We start from the raw sequence: 20,835 nt of genomic DNA on the forward strand, positions 1-20,835 counted from the left end.
GATCAAACCAGATGCCTAGCCAGCGCGTAGCACTGCTAGCAGGGGGAGGTGTGACAATATGCAAGCCTTGGGGGGTGTGCATGGAGCATGTGGGGTTAGAAAGGTTGGACCCACGGGTGAAGTGTTGCAGTTCTGTCTTGTTGAAGTCAAAGGTGAGGCCTTCTCTAGCTCCCCATTGTCTGAGCTCCTCAATACAGTGCTGAAGTGCTATACAGTTTTCCTCTAAGGAAGGGGAGGCCACAAGTTGGCAAATATCATCAGCATACCCAAAGCAGCCGCGTCGGGTGCGAAATGAGCCCTGTTTGAAAATGGGTTCAATGAATAGCATGAAGAGGATCGGGGAGATAGGGGAGCCCTGTGGAAGACCTGCTGGAACCTGGAATGTCCGGCTTGTATGGTTCCCTAAGCGGAGACTGGCTGTTCGACCTTGGGTAAAGCTAGCTACCCATCAGATCACATTGATAGGCCATCCCTGTTCCTGGAGCCGTTGGATCAGTCGTCCACGCAGGACAGCATCAAAAGCGCCTTGCACGTCCAATGTCAGCATGGAGGCTTTCAGCCCTCGTGACCATGCCTCCTCAACATCATGGATCAAAGCTGCGGCTAGGTCCGTAGCAGAACACAGTGGGAGAGCTCCGAATTGCTGAGGGTGGAGGACTTTGTATTTGATAGCAATCCATGCTATTCTGCGGGCTATTAGGCGCTCGAGGCCTTTTCCCAGAACTGACAGGAGAGAGATTAGTCTGTAAGCTCAGGGGGAGCTCCGGTCTCTCTTTCCTGGTTTTGGTAGGGCCACGAGTGAAGCATCTCGGAATGGGGTAGGATGCCAGCCTTGGTCTAGGCAGTGTTGGTACAGTGTCGAGATAGCAGGGCCTAGAGAGAGCCATGCCTTCCTTAGGGTGGAAGTGTTTATACCATCATTTCCTGGAGTGCTGTTCTTTGGTTTGGCAACTGCAGTGTAGATCTCTTTCTCTGTGATGGCAGGGAAAGGCAGTTTGGGATCATTGATAGGCTCCAAATTGATATCCACATCCTCTGCGCACGAGGCCTTTTGTAGGAGTGCATGGACTAAGTAGTTTGCCTTGTCATCTGTAGAGGAATGAAGTCGGTCTCCTTCTCTTAGAGGGGAGATAGGTAAGGTTCCTTCAGTTCTGTTCCACTTTACTGCATTGAATACATCCTTGGGTTCTTCAAAGCCTTCAACCTTTGAGCGCCAGAAGTGGCGTTTGCTGTGTTGAACAACACGGCGGAGGACCTGTTTAGCATCCCTAATGTCCTCCAAAGTGGATGATGGGTCCCGTGTTACCCTGCGGAGTGTCTTGACCACTCTGGTGCAGTCCTGGTTCCACCATTTGTGGCCACAGGGCCGGGGATATACTCGTTTGGTTGAGGCCTCTAGAGAGGTGGAGATGGCCTGGGTGATACTAAGTGCAAGCTCATCAAGTTGGGCGGGAGGGGGGCAAGGGGGAAGAGAGGAGGCTATGTGATCCACATGCCTCTTCTCCCCTTGTATTGTTTTCTGGAACAACTCGTCGTCGAGGGTAGCCCAGCGGAAAGGTGGAGTATCCCAGGGAAGGTTATTCATGCCCCATTGGATGGTTGTGAGGATGGGTTCATGGTCTGCAAGGGGTGGGAGGTCTGCGGCAACTTCTGAGGAAATTCCAAGGCTGAGTAGAGCGTTATTGGCCCAAGCTAGGTCTATCATTTTTGACCTCGAGTTGGCGAGTCTGGTGGGAGTGTTAGGGTGAGGTTATGGGTATCTGTCCAAGATAGAAAGGGTTCTGCCCTTGGAGAGGGTCGGGCAGAGGATTGCCATATGGGGTGTTGAAGATTAAAGTCTCCAGCTACTAGGCTGGGGAGAGATGGGGGAGTCTGTGACATGAGAGACTCCAAACCTTGGCCCTCATCGACTGCTCCGCGGGGGGCATTGTAGATGTTGACCAGTACTGCAGTCTTCTGGGGGGTGTTGATTTGGACGGCTAGGATATCCCTGGATGGCAGTCCAAAAGGAACCAGTTCAGCTTTCAGGTGTGGGTGTCTTCGTATGTATGTAAGGACTCGAGGTCTAGCTGGCCAGTCTTCAATCGGGGCGAGTTGGTGGAAGGATGGATGGTGTTTAGATATTCGACAGGAGCAGTCTGTAAAGATCCAGGGCTCCTGAATTAGTACTGCATGACAGTTGTTTTCAAAAGCTAATTGAAGCGCAGTTTCATGCGCTTCCCAGTTACAGCCAACATTGAGTTGGAGGATCTGTAGATGAGATAGTCTGTCTAGCATGTATGAGACTGTTCTCTTGTAGCTGAGGGGCCCGGGCTTCCAGAGGGCTCATTTGTGTTGGTCAGGTCTTTTTGCATATGTTGACGTGCGCCTGCTTTCCTGACTGCCACATACTGTGACTTGGAGAGCCGCTGGATGGTTCCTTGATGTACAGTAGGTCAGGTTGGACAGTTGGAGTGGTCTGCTGGGAATGGTCCACAGCAATTGGTACAGCAGGGGTCTGAGCTCCCCTCATCCTCAGGAGAAGGATGGGTCTCTTCAATATGGTCCCTCTTGCTGCAGATTCGGCACCTGGGTGTTCGAGTACAGGACCACAGGTTATGATAGTCCCAACATTGTGTACATTGCTCTATACGAGCTTGGAGAGGTTTGTGTTTGATTTGTACATTTTTGCCAAAAAAATTGATCCATTTAGGGACAGCTCGGGCCTGATACTCGGGGACAGCCATAATGAGAGTACTAGACAGTGGGTTTTTATTCGAGAAGTAGAACTTCAAGGGGGATAGGTCTGACTGTAGCTTGAATTCAACCAAGGCCATCTGCTCGTTTATGGGCTCTTGAGTCCCATCAAAACTAGTATACTGTCGTGGCGCGTTTGGCAGGACAAAGATGGCCCATTTCTGTTCCATTTCCACTTTGGAACCTTGTAGTAGACACTCCAGGGTCTCCCTACGTTCCATGAGGAGCTGGAGACCCAAACCATCCTTAGGCCAGATAGCCAGGCCAGAGGGCACTTGTTGGACCTCTTTTACAGCTGCAGAACAGGTCTTGTCTAAATGTTTTCTTAGTGTATCCATAGTGGCATAAGGGCTAGCTCGGCGGGCTGCATGATCTTTGGGGAGGCAGAGGAAGATTCGGGGGGGCTTCTCCAGTTGTGGTGACTTGTGGGGAGTCTCATGTAGTTTTGGTTGAGTCTTGGGGATGTTAGCTGGGACTTTTTTAGCAGCTTCGGCATAGCCTCTGTGCACAGAGGGAGAGGACTGGTGGTTCTCTTCTCCTTTGGTGGTGTCCCCAGACGCCAAGTTCTTGCTGAAATTGAGGACCAGGGTCCTAAAGTCTTTGCCCAAGGCTGCTGCACTCCTAAGGCCTTTTTCTTCCCAACCGGAGACTTTCTGACTGATCATAGACACAAGGTCCAGGACCTCATTTCCTGTAGTTTTTATCTCTGCTGTGCGGGATGCTACCGCTGCTGCAATGTGGCTTCGGAGCTCGAGGCCCAATTGACTCTGGGGGGTTTCATGGGAGGGGGATGCTGGGGGCGTGCCCTGAACAGACTGGCCAGGTAATTGCCAGTTCCCGAGGATAGGAGCAGGTTGAGTGGTCCCCTTTGGTGTTTCTTGCCTCGGTCGTTTGGGCGGTCGCTTCGGGATGGTGGGCTCCCAGGGGGAAGCAGTCGGGGGATTCGCGGGCGCTCGGGGCTTCCCCCATACTGATATCAGGCATGGGATTGGCGATTGCAATGCTTCTGTACTCGGTGGCTGGCGTGGAATTCGTGAGCAGATACTCACGAATTTTGGCGCTGAGGAAGATGTAATAATGCAGGAAGGACAGGGATCACAGGTGGTAGTTAACAGGCGCATCACGTGATCAACTACCATAATCACTACCATCAGAATGGTAATCCATATGGTATAACGTAATCTATCACCGAGAGGCGCATATCACCGAAAGGCGCGGTCGGCGGCGGTTTCCACTGAAGATTACACCCATATTTTCAAACCTACTTTTCACCAAATTATCCATCATGAATGAGCTTTCTAAAGAAGAGCGGATGAAATTAGCTATTGATGCTTTTAATCAAGGCCAGTTTCAATCTAAGACTGCCTGTGCACAAGCATTTGATGTGCCATCAAGAACCTTAATGAAACGCCTGAATGGAGTCCGCTCCCGCAATGAATCCACTGCAAATGGCCGGAAATTATCAGAACTTGAAGAAGATACACTATCTAGATGGATTCTAGATATGTATGAGCGTGGCCTACCTCTCCAAATATCAAATGTCCATCATCTTGCCCAATTACTCCTATCCGCACGTCTAAAATCGTCCGAGAAAGCGACCATTGGTGAGCTATGGGTTAACCGGTATATTAAACGCCGTCCTGAGCTCAAATCTAAATATACCCGCCGATATGACTACCAACGTGCCAAAGGCGAGGATCCTGAGTTGATAAACGGCTGGTTTGATCGCGTTCGAGAGACCATCGAAAGATATGGCATTCTGGAGCAGGATATATACAATATGGATGAATCTGGCTTTCAAATGGGAGTAACATCAACTGCAAAGGTCATCTGTGGCTCAGAGACTAGAGATAGCCATGTCAAATCTATCCAGCCTGGAAATCGCGAGTGGACTACTATAATAATCACCATAAATGCCTCCGGATCTGCTCTACCTCCGCAGATTATCCTGGCCGGGAAAAGGCATCAATCTCAGTGGTATTCAGCTATTCCAAAGGAATACAGAATTAGCATGAGTGATAATGGCTGGACAAATGATAATTTGGGATTTGAATGGCTTCAGGAGATGTTTGAGAAGCATACTGCCTCTCAGACTGCTGGCAGATATCGCCTTTTGATTCTTGATGGCCATAGCAGCCATGCAACTGCAAGTTTCGATCATTTCTGCACTGAGAGGAAGATTATTCCATTATATATGCCTCCTCATTCATCTCATCTACTTCAACCACTTGATATAAGTTGCTTTGGGCCGCTCAAGCACTACTATGGCCAGAAAATCAGAGAGATAGCGCAAAATGGCATCCATGCCATTGATAAAATGGATTTCCTATCTAACTACACCAAAATCCATGCTCATGCATTCTCAAAGGCCAACATACTAAGTGGATTTGCGGCTGCTGGTCTTATTCCTTTTAAACCGGAGAAAGTGCTTGCAAAACTCCATATCAAGCTGAAGACACCAACTCCACCTTCTTCCTCATCCAGCAATCAATCCTTTTATTTAGGAAGGACACCGGCCAATCTTTATCAGTTGAATCAGCAGAAAAAGCAGATTCAAGACCTTCAAAATCAGTCTCTATCTTCAGTTGTCGCGGACCAGATGCTTGAAAAATTCATGAAGAGCACAGAAGTTGCAATGCAGGATGCTGTTCTATTAAAACAAGAACTCCATCAGCTTCGCACTTCAAATAAGCATCAGCAAGAGAAGAAGAAGATGACACGAGCCTTTATTCAAGATGGAGGGAGCTTAACTGGTGATGAGGGACTGCAAAGATTGAGAGAAAGAGAGGTGCAAGAAGAGCCATCATCAAGATCACGGCGGCCTGCACGGTGCAGCAATTGCAACCAAGAGGGCCATAATAGATTAAAATGCCCTCTTAGATAGCAATAGATTTAATAGATTCGGCATGCTTTATAACATGGAGAGGATACTACGTAGATGTACGAAGTAATTAGTATGCGCCGCCGCCGACCGCGCCTCTCGGTGATATGCGCCTCTCGGTGATAGATTACGTTACAAGCGGAGGATATATAAGGACACTCATTCATGCACCTAGTTAGTTCTTCGCAATCAATCTAGTTAATCAAGCATTGGTTACCTTCTAGTTTCTGACTCGTCCGCACTTAACCAATAACCCAGCATACGTGCTCGGTTGGCCTTGTTTCTCTATTCGTTACCTTTACTGTTTCTACTTGTTGATTATCTTACGGAGCCTGGAGGGGGCGATATACCCATCGACGCATACGACTTACTGAACCGGACCCAGATGGTCATTGAGCATACGATTACTTGGAAGACACTTAGGGTAAGTGTCCTGTCTCGAAATACAACTAACTAGAACCCTAGGTACGATACGAGGGAAGCCAGGTTGTGACACAAAGATCAGGAGAATTAAATTCGTCGCTTAGGGTTGATTGCGTTACCCTAATTTCGATATATACATGCTCTCGTTATGACAGTACCCTTCTACACTTTTACCTACTTCCTATATGAAATAATACGAAAAATTAGTGTATTTATATATAAGTAGCATTATTTTAAAATACCAAACTTATATCGTAAGGTTACTGGATGATGGTAACTTGTAACTTCAAATTTATTGGTGACGTTGTGCTTCAAAAATACAATCAAAGACGCATAATTTATACACATCCTGGCAGCTAACGAGTCTCGGCACATTTATATTGTTGCAGCCCCAATGGTTAACCGTGGCTCTCGTGCGGTTAGCACTTTGCTAACCAGAGCCGCCCGCAGTGCGGGCGGTTTTGGCTTTGGCTAACCGCGGCTAGCCATGGCTTTGCCGCAGCCTAGTGGAACCTAGTTCTTGATATGGTAGATCGTTTATCCTAGCATGTTAGAACCTTAATTCACACCGGACCTGAAACATTGTATTCCTAGTCATCAGATTTAAGTAATTAAAATTGGTCTCTATTGTTAATAGAGCTTAAAATGGATTTCTAACCACCCATGTCGGGGCCCACTAGATTTCCACCGGCACGCACGGATCGGGACCGGGACCGGGACCGTGATAAAAGTTTAGACAATGATATCATGTTGTCCTATAGCAAGTCGACGGCATCAGCTATTCCACGGCAAAGGCGGCAAAGGCGGAACAACAATACGTTGACGTCGTCACTGATAACTCTTAACAGCAGTTATTTGCATCACGTCACCTACTAACACCCAAGGTTACAATTATATTGACCGAGAAACACAGCGCAATATTCTCGACCACCACATACTCTTACAGACCTACCAACTACAGCTTTTTAAAATGATCCGGTCCATCCAAGCAGCCCAGCGGCTAGATTCAAGAGGAAATCCAACTGTTCAAGTTGACGTGACGATAGATAGAGGTAAGTCAACATCAAACTGGCGTTAATGAATGGTGATAATAAAACATTCATAACAATGATCAGGCACCTTCCGCGCTCTTGTTCCTTCCGGTGCCTCTACCGGCGCCAATGAAGCTGTCGAGTTGAGAGATGAAAAACCATCTGTTTATGGCGGGAAGGGTGTCGAGACAGCAGTACAGAAAGTAGAGCAGGTTATTGCGCCTGTTTTGATTGAGAGTGGGCTCAGGGTAGGCACAGACCAAAAAAAGATTGACGCGCTTCTAAAGGACTTGGACGGTACCAAAAATAAAAGTAACCTGGGAGCCAATGCTATTCTGGGGGTCAGCATGGCATGTGCCAGAGCAGGAGCAGCATCCTTGGTAGGCAGAAACAGACACCCCTGGCAGATTTATTGTTGGGACTGAACTGACTCTTTCCAGGATATACCGTTGTACGAGTTCCTTCGCCGAGAATCAGGAGCGCAAAAGCCTTACGTTATGCCCGTTCCATTCTTCAATGTTCTTAACGGAGGAGTGCATTCTGGCAATAAGATGGCATTTCAGGAGACCATGATTGCTCCAGTTGGTGCCACCTCTATTACCGAGGCTGTCCGAATGGGTAGCGAAGTTTACCAGCAGCTTAAGAAAGTCGTTGTCAAGAAATTCGGTCCCGCAGGTAGGTATCTGAACTTCAAGATATATTTGAAGCCCTAGGGCCTTGTCTGATGAAAGAAATAAGCGGCCGGTATCGGTGATGAAGGAGGATTTGCTCCCCCAATTTCGCAGCCCCATGAAGCTCTTGACCTTCTCGTCCAAGCTACAGCGGATTGTGGATATAGTGACCGGGTTAAATTTGCTATTGACCCTGCCTCAAGCGAGTTTTTCCGGAATGGAAAGTATAACCTCAGATTCAAGGAGAGTACTTCAGATAACCGGACCCCTAAGCAGCTCATGGAGTTATACCATTCGCTGCTGCAGAATTATCCTATCATATTGCTTGAGGATCCCTTTGCAGAAAATGACTGGAACAGTTGGACCGAGTTTAATAAAGAATGCAATCTTGAATTAGTTGGTGATGATTTGCTGGTCACAAACACAAAATACGTCCAGGAGGCAAATGACAAAAAAGCATGTGATTCTATGTTGCTCAAGATTAACCAAATCGGAACCATCACAGAAGCAATTTCGGCGTAAGCTCCCGCCAGTTCTTGTTCCTTGCTTATGTCGTTTATTCCGCTGACTGTTGCCTAGTGCAAATTTGGCTTACAGTTTCAACTGGAGCGTTTTTGTGTCGCATCGGTCTGGTGAAACCACGGATGATTTCATTGCAGACATCGTGACTGGTCTTCGAACTGGACATCTGAAGTCTGGCGCGCCTTGCCGTGGGGAGAGGGTAGCTAAGTACAATCGACTTATGGATATAGAGACAGAACTCAAGGCCAAAGGAGAGACCTGCCTTTACGCTGGTACTCAGTTTCGGGTGGCACACAAGATATAGATCCTTCAGTCTTTATATAATGAATTTTCAAATTGTATTTTCTTTTATCTTTTCATGTTTAAGCCAAGCAAAAGTGACAGCACCATATTGGACATGCACTTTGTATAGAGACAAAAGTCCATTTGCCTGGTTGATGATAGTCGTGATTGGATTTTTAGAACACAATCTCTATATCTTAGACTCCTGGAAACCATCTGCCCTGGAAATAAATGTGGAAGAACTGGTTGAGATGGCTATAATGATGAATTCAGAGTAAATCTTTATGTATTTCTATGCTAGATTGGCTGTCCAGATTTATTCTGAACGTCCTCCAAGCATCACCGCAGGTTCTTCTGGATCGTCATGCTCAAAGCTGTCTAAATGTCAGCGTTTGTATATGTGGGAGGTAAGGAACCTCACCATAGAACTCCTAAACCCGCTGTTTCAACAAGAAGTCTCATCCCATTTCCCAAGGGCTCTCTGCCCATCTCAACCCAATGCAGACAAGATGTGCCCGTGGGCTACGCAGACGATATCGCGAGAGCTTCCAGCCGCTGTTCCTTCTGTTACCCCTGACTGAGGCTCCAGAGGATTCTTCATTTCCCCAATCAATTTGTGTAGCCTGTCGGAAACTTGTTGTGGGGTCCTAAATAGTAAAGCAGTTCCGTTAGTCTTGTAGACATGAGATCTTCTGCTTTCAACCATTAGGGGGCTTCCTTACTCTCCGCGCTCGCATCCGTCCCCCCAGATATTCCAAGGCTGATGCTGGTCTAGGTTTCTTGAGTTCCTTAGTTTCCAAACCTCAGCGACAGTCAAGCCCTCATAGTCTCCGTAGTCCCATTCCCACAGTAGATCCGTTATGGTGACGGCGGAATGCGACGACAACAGCGTGGAAAACCCTATTGGGACCTTGACGCCTAAATTTAGCAGTTCAAGCGTTCGGCATGCTCGTACTCGAGGCGAGCAATAGCTCACTCAAATCTGGTTGCAGCTATGCTCATACTCTTTCGTCATTTGCATGACCATTTCCAGCCACGGCAAGGACGGTAAAGTCGGAATCAAAGTAATGACTACAAGCAACAACTGTTCTATTGCTTCAAAAGGACTAAGATCAATGCAGGAAAAGGGCGACATTTGAGGATGCCGCACCACCATAGTAGAATGTCACTCGGGGCGGGGTGGGGTGAGCCATGATGCTGCCCGCCCCAGAACCCCGAGACTCTCCGTGTCATACCCAATCTGTCAATCGGATATCGCACTACACCAATCATAGTTATGAAGCCCGGAATCACCAGGCCCAGAACTACAAGGCCCAGCGCCAGTACCCCCAACGATCATTCCGCGAATGGTTAGTCACAATGATGGATAAATTCATGGTCCGCGGCACCAACAGTCCAATGCAATGGATATAATCAACAAGTAGAAACGGTAAAGGTAACGAATAGAAAACAAGGCCAACCGAGCACGTATGCCGGGTTGTTGGTTAAGTGCGGACGAGTCAGAAACTAGGTAACCAATGCTTGATTAACTAGATTGATTGCGAAGAACTAAACTAAGTGCATGAATGAGTGTCCTTATATATCCTCCGCTCTCCTACCATTCTGTATACCATTTATGGTAGATAAATGGTAGAGGATCACGTGACTGATCCTTTGGGTTATCAGCTGGAATCTGATGAGATCTGATAGGTCGGATCAAAGGGATAACGTTAGTCCGACTAGCGAACCTCCGATATATGGCCAGCGTTCGCCACATATAGAAAGACAAGCACTCATCAAGCACTCAAGCACCCGTGTACTCTAGGCTACATTAGATAGAGTATATCAATCGTTCGTTTTAATTGGGTCTTCTACATATAGACCTCGTGCAGTCGGATGATCGACTCCTCCAGTTTCCCCTGAACCTCCGACGGAATCCATTTCAGAATCCCTGTTCCTTCCTGCATTTCCACCATTTCTTGTAGCCCAATGATTCTGCCTTACCTCCCCGAATAATCACGTGAGACTGATGTGGTTTTGGTGTGTGTTGTTAGTTGGATGAATTGGGTGCCTATCGGCTAAGGCTAGTACCCATCGGGTCACGTGCTTGACCGCCCTCGCTTTCTGCCCGGTAGACATATAGCTAGCCTTAGCCGATAGGCACCCAATTCATCCAACTAACAACACACACCAAAATGTGGCTGTCGGAATATAGAGGTTCCTTACCGAACAATACCAACTGATGCCTGATTGATGCCTCGCTGATATCATATGGCGCAAGCAGCGTATTTACTCTGCTATTACTGCTTTTGAAACCGCACAATCGCTTAGTATACAACTATAAGGTAGTTAACGGTCTTATATAGGATCCTAGATAGCTCCCTTTTGCAAGAATCAGAGACCTCGACCATATACGCTTGATACGTACTTTCAACCCTGACTAAGCCGCAACTCCGACAGTGGCTAGGTCTAACATTTGCATTGACAACTGGATTTGCAATCGAGACACGAAATGTCCTCTTTGCCGTGAAACATTCTATCACCTGCGCAAACTTCGGGAGAAAAAATCTCCAGATACTCCATCATCGGTGAATCACCATGGGACGTTTAACTCTCTGAAACATTGGTGCAAGAAGCGGTTGAATAGACAAACTCAGATAGCGATAACAACAGCTGTGCAACAATAGTATGGTTTATCCTAGACCTCTGCAGAGCCCGTTAAGACAGCCCATCTAGTCTCTAGATGGGCTCTCTTTAACCTGAGAGCCCGCCAAGAAGTATAACATTACTGTAAAAATAACTTTACTTCTATCAATGCTATGTAATTAGTGTATATATACTGTCATTTTAGTCTAGATGGGCGGTCTTTGCAGAGGTCTAGTTTACCCCGGTATTTCCAAGAATTACGATATATGATTGAGTCGTCTTCAGCGTTGCATGTATTTGTCCATAATGGTTACGACTTCACAAGAAATATATCATGTTTGTAGGCATGGCAATTGATGTTTATGTGTATATATATCATGCTACTTCATTGAAACCTTAAAATGAATGATGAAATCTTGCCTGGGCGATTTCCATTGGGAACTCACTATACAGCAACTTGATTGAGACAAAACCAGACATACCGGTCAAGTATATCCGACCTAGTCGCCCGGGCCGCGCGAATCGTCTTCAGCAAGCAACGACCAAAGAAATGGCGTAGTGATTCTCTCAGAAGCGAGGGCTGCCTGCCGAGATCTATACCTGATTATATTCAGTTTCGAAAGAAGCTCTACAAGTCGAACACCGCTCCTTGATTCATAGTTCCAAGAAATTCTGTACACCAAAATGCCGGGAAGGTTCTCTATATTATCCTTCAAATCAATATACTGACTATGGTAGAAAGTTACTGTTCATTTCAACGACACCACGGCATGTGAAGAAGTCAAAGAAACGGCTTCCCAGTAAGTATCTATTTCCCTCCAGGAACCAGGCTATTGCAAGGAACTCATTCATTTCAAATAGAATTTTGAAGGGAGAGAAAGGGCCGCCTCCGATTCCTACTCCGTCCTCGCGTCCAGTATACATATTGTATGTGTTCTAGTGTCTTTGCTCAATTCAAGGAAACCTCCCATTGACTGTGTTTCTATAGGGGCCGCGATATTAGTGACTCTGAAATTGATGAATTGAATAAACTGCAAGGAATCGAAGTTGTATTTCACAAAGATTCGCCATGAATGCTAGTTAATGTTTGACAACTTTTAATCATAGCCCTTGTTGCAATTTAATGGACGAAAATACGAGTACTAAAACTAGACAAATGAAGTAAAATACTTTCCGATAATTAGCTACAGACATTCATCTTACTGCGACTCCTAGTTACTCATGGAAATCTGCCTTGCCAGATGGTCGTGTGTCGGATTAGAGTTGTTCAAGAATCTATGGGCTCACCAGATACGGACATCCCGTGTTAATGTTAAATAGCAGAATCAGTGGCAATTGCTAATTGTAAATGAGCCAAAATTCTAAAACCTAAATATCTATATATCAGGCTTCTTTCGTGACTTCCAAGTCTCATAACAATGGCTAATAAGGCTCAGGGCAAACCTGGACACCATCAGTCAGCATATCCCAGCTACAGATTAGAATTAGACAACAGTGCACAGCAAAGCATACCCCTGATCCTTCGCCTCACCATCCAACCCAATCTCATTCTCCCCCTTCTCCTCAGGAACTTTATACTGTCGATACCAATCCTTGAGTTAATTCAGAAACCCCGGTAGACACCGCTCAACATCATTAATATCCTGGCAACATAGAAAGACCGAGACCGAGAAAAGTATATATCAGAGTATTCATATCTATTTGATGTGAGTATCTATGTCATCTTTCCATGCAAGCGCCGTCATGAAATTCATAAACCGTACCGAAACTTTTATCTACCATAACCCAAATCCATTCCCAGATACAGATATATAGAAAATGCAACTCGACTACTTCTTCCTCCTCGACGAAGAAGAAACCATCTTCTTCTTCATGTGCTTCGGCATCTTCTTCTCTCTCTGCGCCCGCTTCTCCTCCTTAACCTTCTGCTTGTGCTCGCGTTTTATGTCCTTATCCAGGAAGCGCTTTCCGCGAGGCGTTTTCTCTTCATCTTCGTATTCATCCCCTGACTCGGCGTCGGAGCCTCCGGACATGGAGACGCCGCCCTCGGATTCCGAGCCGGACTTGTCTTCGCCTTCCTTGGGTCGGTGCTTGGCTAAGAGGTCACGGTAGACGAGATCTGATCCCTCGCCTGCGCGGACCTTCTCGACATCGCGCTCAATGTCGTACACCTGTTCAAGTGTTTGAGGGATATATTGTTGGCGGAAGACGGCAGCGTCAACCTCTGCTTCTGCGGTTTGCTCGTTCTCGTCTGCTTGGTTCTCGCGCGCTTCGTAGAATTTCTCAATCGCCTCGAACATCTCGTCGTTCGTCTCTGTGATTGTTGCGGGGCCTTCAGGCGAGATGATGAATTTGAAAACTGTTTGTTCAGGTAGTGGATCGACACCCTTTCTGCGGAAGAAGTCGCTGACGTTCTTGATATCCATGCGCAGGAATTCCAAGCTGCGCGGGTGGTCGTGTTCAACGGATTGACTGACGTCGATAATGTAGAGTTTCTCCTTGTGGTAGAGAATATTGTACTCGCTCAAATCGGCATGGACTAAGTGACATGTCTGGTACATCACGCGCATGTAACCCAGCAACTCCATGTAGTGCGTGCGCCAGCGTGTCTCAGGCTCGGGGACGTCGAATTCAACGTCCTTGAGACGGGGCGCCGGCCGACCCTTGGAGGTACCGATGAAACCCATGACAAGGACATGCAGGCGGAGTTGGATTGGTTCTGGGCTGGGTATACCAGCGCCATAGATACGGCGGAGGTTGCGCATTTCCTTCTCTGCCCAGACCTTTACCATTGACCGGTTGTTGCTCTTGTTGTATCCGGAGCGGAATCGGAATTCACCACTCACGTACCTGTCTCTGTCCTTGAAGACGAGGATACTGGTTTTGTAGACTTTGATTGCGCGGTGGATGGTTGGGGGCTCTTCGTCTTCGTCGGTCTCCGGATGGAAGATGGAATGGTAGACGTTGGCTTCTTTACCCGTCGATAAGCAGCCGTGGATTTCTGAGACGATGTTGCGGTTTATCATCTGGAGGAGAATCATCCGTGTGCGCGGGTCCAGCACCTGCTCAGACGTTGCTCTGTCGGCCCTGTCGCCGCCCCGGTCACCACGGACCGCCATCCCCGATTGCATATCATCAAGCTTGATCTTCCCAGTATGACGAGTCAAGGTGTTAATCTGGTCATCGACGGAAGCGTATGTGTTCACCGTGGGCTTCTGCGTGTTGGTCTTGGGGTACGTCCATTTCGGTGCATTAGGGTCTGCGGCAAGTTCGTTCACTTTGCGCTGTCGGTTGTAGCCTTTCGTCAGGTCATCATTATTCGACGATGTGAATTCCTCCTCGTTCATTTCCTCCTCAAAAATGTCATCGTAGTACTCGTCGTCTTCCTCGCCTTCCTCTGGTTGTGCCGGATCTTGCCCCGCCAGCGCGGGGACGCTGCCATCGGCGTTCATGTAGCCTTGATTAGGGACGTAGATATGGGAGGGCGCCAAACCATCGGCCGGCCCTGCTGTCGATTCCGTTGATGCCATCTTATCCGAGCTCCACGACGAGTTCAATTGTCAAGTCTGAAAAGGGACTTGCTGCGATGATTTTTTCTGAGTGCGGACCTTATAGACACTCACCGCCCGGCAGAACCCCGCGGCCTAAGGACTCGCCGCCTTCCAACGCGTAGCGCGTACCGTAGTAGGTTCTTTCTCCAAGGCCAGAAAGCATCAACCCACGGCGGCTACACACCTTTAATCTGCCCTGTTGGTGTCGCTACGGGAGAGGCTCTCATAATCGACTGCGACGTCGCGTGATGCTTTGGTGGCTATAAGTGTCGATTTCGCGTCGCGTGCCTCGTCAAGATGTACGTTAAGCAAATTATTATCCAGGGTTTTAAGAGGTGAGTGCGCATTATCCTTTTTTATTTGAGCTATCACTGATAATGTGCGCCTCTTAGCTACAAGGACCAAACGGTCATCGAGCCCTTTTCGCCTAAGCACAATGTAATCGTTGGTCGCAATGGTTCCGGCAAAAGTAATTTCTTCGCGGCCATCCGTTTCGTCCTCAGCGATGCCTACACACACCTCGGGAGAGAGGAGCGACAGGCCCTTCTACACGTGTGTCTACCATCCTAGGTGGATATATTACTGGTGGCTGACCTCGAACAGGAAGGATCTGGATCCGCCGTGATGTCGGCCTATGTCGAAATTATCTTCGACAACTCCGATGACCGATTCCCGACTAGTAAACCAGAAGTTGTCCTTCGTCGCACAATCGGTTTGAAGAAGGATGAGTACACGCTAGATCGGAAAAACGCTACCAAGTCCGATGTCATGAACCTCCTCGAATCGGCCGGTTTCTCGCGGTCGAATCCTTATTATATCGTTCCCCAAGGTCGTGTTACTGCTTTAACCAACATGAAAGACTCGGAACGATTAAATCTGCTGAAGGAAGTGGCGGGAACACAGGTCTACGAAGCGCGCCGTGGGGAATCCCTGAAGATCATGAACGAGACCAACAGCAAGCGGGCGAAGATTGACGAGCTTCTGGATTTCATCAACGAACGACTTGGTGAGTTAGAGGAAGAAAAGGATGAATTGAGGAATTTCCAAGAACGGGATCGTGAGAGGAGATGCTTGGAGTACACCATTTACTCGCGCGAGCAGCAGGAAATTGCGGGTGTCTTGGACAGTCTCGAAGAGCAGCGGCAAACTGGTGTCGAGGATACAGATCTGAACCGTGATCGTTTCATCCAGGGAGAAAAGGAAATGGCACAAATCGACGCAGAAGTCGCAGAATGCAAGCAACAAATCGAGTTCCTCAAGGTTGACAAGGCCCAGCTTGAAGATGAACGCCGTGAAGCTTCGAAGGGCCTTGCGCAAGTTGAACTCCAAACCAAGTCACTCACCGACAACCAGGCTGCTGCGCAGTCCCAGAAAGCACGTCATGACCAGGATTTGAATTCCGTGCAAACCGCGATCAAGGAACGTGAATCAGAACTCCAAGAACTCCTTCCCCAGTTCAACACGGCCAAAGACCAGGAAGACAATATCAAGTCGCAACTTACCGATGCAGAGACATTGCGCCAACGGTTATACGCCAAGCAGGGCCGGAATTCGCGGTTTAAGAACAAGTCCGAACGGGACAAGTGGCTGCAAACTGAAATCAAGGACAACCATACCTCCATCTCTACGGTCCAAGGTGTCATGGCCCAGACTCAGGAGGATATCAAGGACCTGGAGAATAAGATCGCTTTGTTGGAACCGGAGAATGAACGTTTGCGCCAGCAAATCGATGGCAGAGGAGATACCATCCAGTCTATAGATCAGCAAGTCCAGAATGCAAAGGATGAGCGAGACCGGTTGATGGACCAAAGGAAAGAGCTCTGGAGAGAAGAAGCCAAACTCGATTCGATATTGACGAACGCCTCGCATGAAGTCGAACGAGCCGAACGCAACCTCTATCACATGATGGATCACAACACCAGCCGTGGTATTGCAGCCGTGCGTCGGATTAAACGTCAATACAACCTCGAGGGTGTCTATGGGACAATGGCGGATCTGTTCGAGGTGAACGAAAGATACCGAACAGCAGTTGAAGTCACCGCCGGCCAGAGTTTATTTCACTACGTCGTCGACACGGACGAAACTGCTACCAAGGTCTTGGAGATTTTACAGAATGAAAAGGCAGGTAGAGTAACATTTATGCCTTTGAACCGTCTGAGGTCCAAACCCATCAACATGCCTCGGGCCAGTGACACGATTCCCATGATTGAGAAAATGCAGTATGACTCTGCATATGAGAAGGCGTTTATGCATGTGTTCGGAAAGACGATCATTTGTCCAAACCTGCAAGTTGCGTCGCAGTATGCTCGAAGCCACGGTGTCAACGCTATTACCCCAGAAGGTGACCGTTCAGACAAGCGAGGTGCCCTCACTGGTGGTTTCCACGACTCTCGCTCTTCTCGTCTCGACGCAGTGAAGCATCTCACAAAATGGAGGGATGAGTTTGAGAGCAAGAATAATCGTGGCACAGAGATACGGCGAGAACTGGAGAAGCTTGACCAGGTCATCACTCGGGCTGTTGGCGAGTTGCAGAAGCTGGAACAGCAGAAACATCAAGTGCAGAACAGCAGCGGTCCCCTACGGCACGAACTGAGGAGCAAGCGTGAATTGCTTCAAAAGCAACAGGATAACCTCGACGCCAAGCGACGAGCTCTCCGGAACATCGAGGCCAACTATGCTTCTCTGTCAGATCAGGTCAATGCGTTTGAGGCTGAACTGAAGTCGCCGTTCCAAAAGGCGCTTACCAGTGAAGAGGAAGAGAGCTTGGAGACGCTCAGTGCTACTGTCCAAGATCTCCGTAAGCAGTATCAAGAGCTTACGGGTGGTCGCAGTGAGCTGGAGGGACGGAAGTCTGTCCTTGAAGTTGAACTCCGGGAGAATCTTCACCCGCGCCTTGACCAGCTGCTCAGTCAAGGTATTGATATGGCTGACGACGACAACGGGGGTAACCTGAAGGAAACACAGCGCGAAATGAAGCGCATTGGCAAGAACCTGGAGAAGATCGGTGACCGTTTGCGACAAGTGGACGAGTCAATCGAGAAATCCAACTTGCGGGTGTCTGAATTGCAGCAACGCAACGGCGAAACACGACGGGAGCTGGAAGATCTTGCCAAGTCGATTGAGAAGCACCAACGCCGGATGGAAAAGAGCATGCAGAAGAAGGCAGCCTTGACCAAGCAGGCCGCTGAATGTGCAGCCAATATCCGTGACCTGGGTGTTCTTCCCGACGAGGCCTTCACCAAGTACAAGAGTACCGACTCCAACACCGTCGTCAAGAAGCTGCACAAGGCCAACGAAGCCCTGAAGAAGTACTCTCATGTCAACAAGAAGGCTTTCGAGCAATACAACAGCTTCACGAAGCAGCGGGAAACTCTCACCACTCGTCGCGAAGAACTCGACGCGTCGCAGGCATCCATCGAGGAACTTATCCAGGTACTAGACCAGCGCAAGGATGAAGCCATCGAACGGACATTCAAGCAGGTCTCGCGTGAGTTCCACAACGTGTTTGAGAAGCTGGTTCCCGCGGGTCGTGGCCGGTTGATCATTCAGCGGAAGACTGACCACGCTGTTCGGGCGGGCGAAGATATTGACTCGGATGACGAGGATGCGCGACAAAGTGTGGAGAACTACGTCGGTGTTGGCATCAGTGTCAGCTTCAACAGCAAGCATGATGACCAACAGCGCATTCAGCAACTCAGTGGTGGACAGAAGAGTAAATCACCCCCCCATATAACCCTACTTCTAAAGACAAGACACTAACATTATTAGGTCTGTGCGCCCTCGCCTTAGTCTTCGCCATCCAAGCTTGCGACCCAGCACCCTTCTACCTCTTCGACGAAATTGACGCCAACCTCGATGCACAGTACCGAACAGCCGTCGCACAAATGCTTAAGTCCATCTCCGACTCAACTAACGGCCAGTTCATTTGTACAACATTCCGGCCGGAAATGCTGCATGTGGCCGAGAAGTGCTACGGAGTTAGCTTCCGGCAGAAGGCTAGTACGATTGATGTGGTCTCGAGGGAGGAGGCGTTGAAGTTTGTTGAGGAGCAGAGGGTGTAACGGATGAAACCTTTATGTTGTTCTTTTCGGCTTAGGGATGTAATGACAGGCGTATGGCGGTTCTTTCCCCCCTTTTATTTCATTGAAGTATTACTTTGAAATGTATGTACTTTATGTCAACTTTGTTGGTAATTTATTGCTATGATTCCCAATACTATATTGTATTCATTCATCTCTCTCGTATGGAAGCTCGTTGGGACTAAAAATATGCCATCAGCCTAGCATCTACATACCCTCCAAATGATATCCTAACAGTTAACCGTTTCGCAAAGGTCCAGCGTGTACATGATATATATCAATGATGAAAAGAGATGCCAGAAGACAGGGACATTTGGATGATAGGAGGCTACCCACACATCAACGTGACAGTTTATAGAAATTGCCCAACGTAAAGGGTGGATTGAAAGACATCGTCAAGGTGTTTCATAAGGGTTTCGAAGATAATGTGAAAACAACAGCAAGTATCATACAGAATGAGGTAGCGCTGCTTTTCGCTGACGGCCACATTGATGCCGGTATTCCGGCCCCTATCACTGATCCAGGCTTAAAGACGGCTTTTTGCTTGGTCCAGCCAGAATAATTTCATGCTAAATGACGGCCTAGTTCAAGACGGCTGCTACCATCGATCCAGAGCCCGATTATTTGAGCCTAGCATCCCATAGGAGGCTAATCGGTATCCATTGAAATATCGCCAACAGCGAATGTAAATTACTCGCTTTTCGAAATGCCGCCATAGGGTGTATCAAGACGATTACCAAAAAAGGACGCCCACACAAATCCTTGGGGAGCTACCAAGTGTATCTGATACTCTTTAGACCCTACTGCCAGAAAAAAATGGATATACAATGTCGATATTTATTGGCTTTGAGCGATGCGTTATGCCTAGGAGTTACCCGAGCTCAGTTTAGGCACTCTGAACCTTCGCCTCAAGAGAAGGGTGCCGATTGTGTAACTAAAGAAGGTTTGGTGAAGATTTATCACGTCACGGCGGACTGTTGGAATAGGGCTAGCGATGGTTCGACAAGGTGTGATCTAGTGGTTTCAAATATTTTGGGATGCTGTAACCGCGCTATCTGGACAAAATTCTGGAATTAACCGTCATTTGAATTCTAGTCAAGTGGAAAGTGGACATTTTACAAATTGCACTTCGTTGCCAAAGCCCTAAAAGTTAATCAGCCAAACAATACAACAATGTTTTATTTTATGTACTATAAGACACATGGTGTTACTAGTGTCCCCGTAAATGGGGAAAAGACCATGCTTGCGATGGAGGAAAGCCGCAGCCAGGAGTCCAGGACCAAGACCCAAACTTCCTTAACAATTTCCTTGATGGTTTTATTTGACCATGGACTATGCGGCTGGCATATATATTTCTGAACTAAACCAAAGATAAGACCTATACAGTATGGCCACTCCTGAATGATTTGTTATACAAAAGATAATATCTCAAACCATTGTTCCACCCCATGTCATAGCAAGATGCTAGACAAAACAAAAGCAAGAAAAGATTCCAGCACCAATGCCCAGTATAGCTTCAGTAAAATAAATTGCACGAGGTTGGTGGTGTTTTAATGACAAAAGTCGCCACAGCTCAAATGAGGACTAGATAGAAATTATTCGAACCTTTCTGTGGCGTTCTCATGCAATATGAACCTATTGGTAGATTATCTGACAAAAAACTAACATGAGGAAGGAAAGAAAAGAAGCTGGACCTGCCAGCGCTGAACCATTTGTTGTGTGCGAAGAGGTTCCTGCCCTTAGTGCCCTGCATTCAAACAGGCCAAAGTAATCAAATATGTGGCAGTTGCAGCAACACTATCCAAGATCCAGCTTCCCATGCTAGTGTTTTGAGCAGACAGTACTTCTGTGGTATATTGAAGAATTGAAGAAATGAAGAATTGCTTTGTAGACTTTAACAATGACATGTCCTATCTCAGCGTTTTTGTCGGAGTTAATGCGGTAAAAACTATTTTCAATAAAGGCACATTGGGCAAGAAGAGCGTCTGCTAAATATTCTGGGGAACTGAGCAAAGCATCTCGCAAGTCAAGGCG

The 20,835-nt window shown here is 47.6% G+C and overlaps 3 protein-coding genes across 3 annotated transcripts; 2 read left to right on the top strand and 1 right to left on the bottom strand.

Annotated features, from left to right (window-relative positions):
* The first annotated feature begins 6,904 nt into the window (after nt 1–6,904).
* Nucleotides 6,905–8,579, top strand: EURHEDRAFT_475241 (enolase). Its single transcript, XM_040785403.1, has 5 exons — nt 6,905–7,092; nt 7,156–7,451; nt 7,512–7,746; nt 7,810–8,260; nt 8,322–8,579. The coding sequence occupies exons 1-5, from the start codon at nt 7,011–7,013 to the stop codon at nt 8,566–8,568; spliced, it is 1,311 nt and encodes a 436-aa protein (XP_040640518.1). The 5' UTR covers nt 6,905–7,010; the 3' UTR covers nt 8,569–8,579.
* Nucleotides 8,580–12,614: 4,035 nt separating this feature from the next.
* Nucleotides 12,615–14,738, bottom strand: EURHEDRAFT_475244 (serine/threonine-protein kinase RIO1). The gene is made up of 2 exons (XM_040785404.1): nt 12,935–14,738; nt 12,615–12,868 (listed from the first exon to the last, which is right to left on the bottom strand). The coding sequence occupies exon 1, from the start codon at nt 14,699–14,701 to the stop codon at nt 13,001–13,003; it is 1,701 nt and encodes a 566-aa protein (XP_040640519.1). The 5' UTR covers nt 14,702–14,738; the 3' UTR covers nt 12,615–12,868; nt 12,935–13,000.
* Nucleotides 14,739–15,019: 281 nt separating this feature from the next.
* On the top strand, nt 15,020–18,783 carry EURHEDRAFT_452453 (chromosome segregation protein SMC; the record flags this gene model as incomplete). Its single annotated transcript, XM_040784037.1, has 4 exons — nt 15,020–15,057; nt 15,115–15,274; nt 15,326–18,434; nt 18,491–18,783. 4 exons carry the CDS (start codon nt 15,020–15,022, stop codon nt 18,781–18,783), a joined length of 3,600 nt encoding a protein of 1,199 aa, XP_040640520.1.
* Between the last annotated feature and the right edge of the window lie 2,052 nt (nt 18,784–20,835).

The sequence above is a fragment of the Aspergillus ruber genome, assembly GCF_000600275.1.
Source record: "Aspergillus ruber CBS 135680 unplaced genomic scaffold scaffold00007, whole genome shotgun sequence".
Lineage (NCBI taxonomy): Eukaryota > Fungi > Ascomycota > Eurotiomycetes > Eurotiales > Aspergillaceae > Aspergillus > Aspergillus ruber.